Source organism: Miscanthus floridulus, chromosome 8 (assembly GCF_019320115.1).
Source record: "Miscanthus floridulus cultivar M001 chromosome 8, ASM1932011v1, whole genome shotgun sequence".
Lineage (NCBI taxonomy): Eukaryota > Viridiplantae > Streptophyta > Magnoliopsida > Poales > Poaceae > Miscanthus > Miscanthus floridulus.
In genome coordinates, this window is record NC_089587.1 from 111,426,865 (window position 1) to 111,431,442 (window position 4,578).

Below are 4,578 nucleotides of genomic sequence, written 5' to 3' on the forward strand. Positions count from 1 at the left end.
TGATGTGATTCTTTCTAGGGTTAGGTCTTAGTTCGTTTTTCCTGTTTTCTTTCCCGATCCGCATCGTATCGGATCGATTTCTTGTCGAACCTTGGCTCCGATGCCATTGTCAGTTTTAGGGTTGTTAGATATGTTCATCGGATCGGGATTCTTAGCACAGTAATAGATCAATCGGATTTCACAGAGAGATTGAGAGATAGGTGATAAGTAGCAAACCGTCAAACGCCGTAGTTGTTGAAGCTCCGACCGGGGTTTCGTTGGCGGACGCCATCTGCGCGCCGGCAGCGACGGTCGGTGGAGAGGGAGTCGGCGCTGTGGCGTCCTCGACGGCGGCGTGAGCGTCGGGTGGCGTTGCCGGCGTCAGTGGTACTTCCCGTCGCTGGCAGCGCCCCTACTTTCGATCGGGTCTAGGGTTTAGGATGTCGGTGGGGTGACTGGCGGCGCGGTGAACCTCGTATCGCGAGCCCCGGCCCCCACCTTCCTTTATAGCGCTGTGCGACGGGGGCCCACCAACCATGTAGGGTTGGGCGCCCCCGATCAGGGCGCGAGGACAAGGCCCAGTTAGGCCGTTGGGCCTAACTGGTGGGAGATCAATGCTAACATTCTCCCCCTTGATCTCTCATCTATTCTTCGTTCTTTAATTTCATACTCAAAACTTTCAATTCATATTTTTCTTGCTTCCATCCTATTTCATCACAGATTAGTGCATAGAACTGTCCCATCGTCACAGCAATTAGTGCCGTTAGACTAACAGCCACAATACAATTCTCCGTTTTGAAATGTAAACTTTCTTTGGGCCCTTCATGGATCACTGTGTGTTCTGAGCTGCATTATGAGGTTCCAGCTGAGTGCAGGATGAGGATGCTGGTGGGTGGAAATCAATTCAGTGCAAGGGCGTGATAGCACCCTTCTAATTGCTCAGATTTTGATGTGATTGTGATTTGCTGAGCTAATTGTTCAGAGATTGCTTGAATTCTTAAGGTATCCAGCTAACATGTAAACACATGTCTCATTATACCATTTTGACATACGAGAACAATTGCCAGATTGTTGTCGATCAGATGTACAGGGTGCTGTTTGGATGCTTGGTGCTGGCTCAAGGAGCTTTTCTTCAGAGTCTTCTCGTTCTAGAGATAGCGATTAGCGAGTGAATGCAATGTACCTCAGTTTTAGTTTCCATCTCTGACATTGTAATTGCTTTTTCGAGAATGTGATGATGCATTCTTGAGAATGCAATATTCACAAAGTAATGTATGTTGTGCTGGCATTGTATTCAAAATAACTGGACAGTGGAATCTTCACAACTCAAAAGAATTTGACAGCACAAAATGTTTACTGACTAAAACCATGTAGATGATCTCATAAAAGCATCATTATCTTGAGTCACTCTTGCACCATTGATCTGGTCCTTCCAGGTGCTGTGATTTGTTTAATTTTAATGAAGCTTTTCTGAGAGCACTTCACTAGTGTTGTCAAACTGGACAGCACATCTTTTGTCTTTGCAAATTGAGATCCACATGTCTCCAAACTAAGGGTTCACATCTCATGCTAGTGAGTTCACACAGCTCACATTACAAGCACATAAAACTTGATGGTTTTTGCGGCGAATGCTGTTTTGTTGTGAGAGAGAAACACTGTACCATGGCTGATAAGCCGAGCTGATAAGTTCAAGCGAACATAGCTCACATTACAAACACTTAAGACACAATTTCAGTGAGTTAACAGCTCACATTACAAACACGCAAGACACAATAGTCATGTCAGTGTGCATGTCTCATGGGCCATGGCTACCGGAGATGGACGTGACAACGCTCGTGGCTGTGAGAGACGGCGACGGTTGCCAATGCTGCAAATGGAAGCGGAGGTGTTCATCGAGGACGCGGCTGCGCTGACCACAACATCGAGCAAACGGCGAAGGGATTGCGCATGTGCGAGCTTGATTGCCCCAATCTGGCGGGTGCCCAAGCCGAGACGCCGGCGAACGAGATGCAGATCTTGCTGGTGCGGTTCCCTTACAATGATGAAACAAACAAATCAAGCAAGTGATCAAGTAAACAACGATTCTGTTTGTGTAATGATCCTTCAACCAAACAGAATCTAAAAGTTTATTGATCAACCGATGAATCTTGCCACGTCCACGTAGGTTCAGACTACCGCGCGTGTGGAGCTTCATGATTCCGAACCCGTCCTCTGGAATCTACCGCGCTTGTGAAGCTGCAGCTGCACCGAATGCATCTTCCGCGCCACTGCGCTCCATATCATCTGGACAGCATCACCTGACCGCGAAGGGTACTGGTACTCGAAGTGGCGAGTCACCTTCTTCAACCTCATCCACATCTTGGTCCACTCGTCGCGCGATATGCCCCGGAGCAGCCGCAGCAGGAACCCCCTCTTGGCGGCGTCGGCGGAGCGCACGAACACGCAGAACTCCGAGTAGTCGAGCACGTCCTCGAAGGGCAGCTCGATGTCGTCGCTGATGATGACCGGGACGCAGTGGCTGACGATGGCGTCGAAGAGGCGGTTCGAGGACGGCGTGTCGCCGGCGATGTTGAGGCAGAACTTCGACGTGGACATCCCGGTGGTGGCGCGGCGGATGCCGTTCTGCCGGACGGTGCCGTAGGTGAAGTGCACGTCGCGCTCGTCCTTGAGCAGCTGGTACAGCTTCTGCCGAACCTTCCCGCCCTGAAACGCCGGCGGCCGGTCTGCTCAAAAAGCTTCCAGGAATTCGATCTTTACTCGCGACGAGGACAGAACAGAGGGCTTACAGCTTTCCGATGGATGGCCCCTTGGAAGTATGCCATGATGGGACGTTGCTCGAACGTCGGCGAGTCGCCGTCGCCGAAGGAGCGGACGACGTGCTTGTACGGCGCGATGACGTCCTTCTTGAGGTTGGCGACGTCCGGCGAGTACCTCCCGAAGTCTGACAGCACGAACATGGCGGCGCTGAGCTTCTTCCTCGCCTCCATCATGCTGTTGGGGTGGTGCGGCACGATGAGGTGGTTCTTGCCGCCCCACCGCCTCCACTCCTCCTTCCGCATCAGGTACTTGACCAGCTCGGCCTGCAGGACCCTGTTCAGGCTCACCTTCTCCCCGCGGCGGAGCTTCGAGTGGCGGTTGTAGCTCAGCGACGCGAAGAACGGCATGAAGAAGACGTTGGCGAGGCTCGCGTTCGTCACCCTGACGGCGACGCAGGGCCTGTCCCTGGCCACGTCGTCGCTGCCGGTGCCGCCGGGCGGCAGCGCGGAGGACAGGATGTTCAGCATGAGCCAGTACGCCACGCTGTGCTGCAGGTTGAGCCCGCCGGGGTAGTGCGGCGCGGCGCCGGCGTCGCGGACGTCGGGCCACGCCGCCGCCTTCCCCTTCCCGTCCCACCCCAGCATGCCGAAATGGAACTCCGCCGGCAGGTCGTACACGTACACCCTCAGCGCCGCGCTGTCCGCGTCGCACCTCTCGCTCCGTTCCCGTTCCCCTTCTGCCAGCGGCGGCTCCCGGATCACCGGACCGCTCAGCTTCACCGAGCCCGCCGCCGTGGCGTTACTGGTCACCGGCACGGCCGCTGGCGCCGAAGTCGACGCTGGGTCGCCGGCGGCGGGGTGCCAGTCTTCTAGGCCGGTGAGAGCGGGCGTCTTGTGGACGACGTCGCGCATCACGAAGGCAGAGTAAGGCATGGCGACGTTGATCCTGGAATTGACGAGCGCCCAGCAGGAGAGGGCCAGGAGGGAGACGGCCATGAAGACCACGAAACGGAGAACCCTCCGGTGCTCAGGCGGCGGCAATGGCTGCATCTTCCTCTCTAGTCTCCACCACCACCAAGCAGCTAAACAACACGCAGGAGATTCAAAGTTCAATTCACCATTCTGCATCCTCAGGAACCATCGTGCAAGATCAAGAAGGTGGTGATAACTGGTGTCGAAGGACTACACCTCCTCATCAGGTTCATAATTTCCATGGATCTCGACGACCTTTGCGCTGGATATGTGCATGCTGACCCTAGAAGGATGGCTATGTGTTTGTTAGACCTATCGTTTCGTCTTCCGTGGCTAGTTATTTGTAGGCTCCCATTGAACATGTCAACTGCATGCGTGCGCAAAAAAAAAAAAAAAAAAAAAAAAAAAAAAAAAAAATCAGCGCAGAGACCAACGGATTTTTTTTTTCCCGAAGACCAGGTAGGTGTGTCCGTGCGTTGGGACAACTAAATTTTTTTTTACTAAAAATATACAGATTACACGATAAGATAACAATACTATTACGTCAAAGTGACATTTAATTTTAAAAGGTAAAGTTCGTGAAATTAACATAGTTACGGAGAGCGCGACGTCGCATGCTCATAAACTCTACTATATAGATTTTTTTGTGATACAGCTAAGATAATATTTTATATCGGTAAAAAGAATTATACGATATCTATTTCTTTCATGCGCCAATAAATCCATGAATAAGTTCTGCTGCATCTCCATATAATCATGTACACACATGTTCGAGTATATATGCAAATAGGTTCGTGCCCGTGCGTTGCTACGGGATATCTAAACTTTTGTACTAAAAACACACGGATCGCACGATAAGATAACAATACTG

At 51.9% G+C, this 4,578-nt stretch overlaps 1 protein-coding gene across 2 annotated transcripts; it reads right to left on the minus strand.

Moving 5' to 3' along the window:
* Positions 1-1,536: 1,536 nt before the first annotated feature.
* On the minus strand, positions 1,537-3,989 carry LOC136473269 (probable arabinosyltransferase ARAD1). 2 transcript variants are annotated; one of them, XM_066470946.1, is made up of 3 exons: positions 3,924-3,989; positions 2,766-3,817; positions 1,537-2,682 (listed from the first exon to the last, which is right to left on the minus strand). In XM_066470946.1, exons 2-3 carry the CDS (start codon positions 3,783-3,785, stop codon positions 2,170-2,172), a joined length of 1,533 nt encoding a protein of 510 aa, XP_066327043.1. In that variant the 5' UTR covers positions 3,786-3,817; positions 3,924-3,989; the 3' UTR covers positions 1,537-2,169. The 2 variants fall into 2 exon arrangements, with proteins under 2 accessions (XP_066327043.1, XP_066327042.1); XM_066470945.1 differs by lacking the exon at positions 3,924-3,989 and having other exon boundaries at positions 1,538-2,682; positions 2,766-3,915.
* Positions 3,990-4,578: the final 589 nt, after the last annotated feature.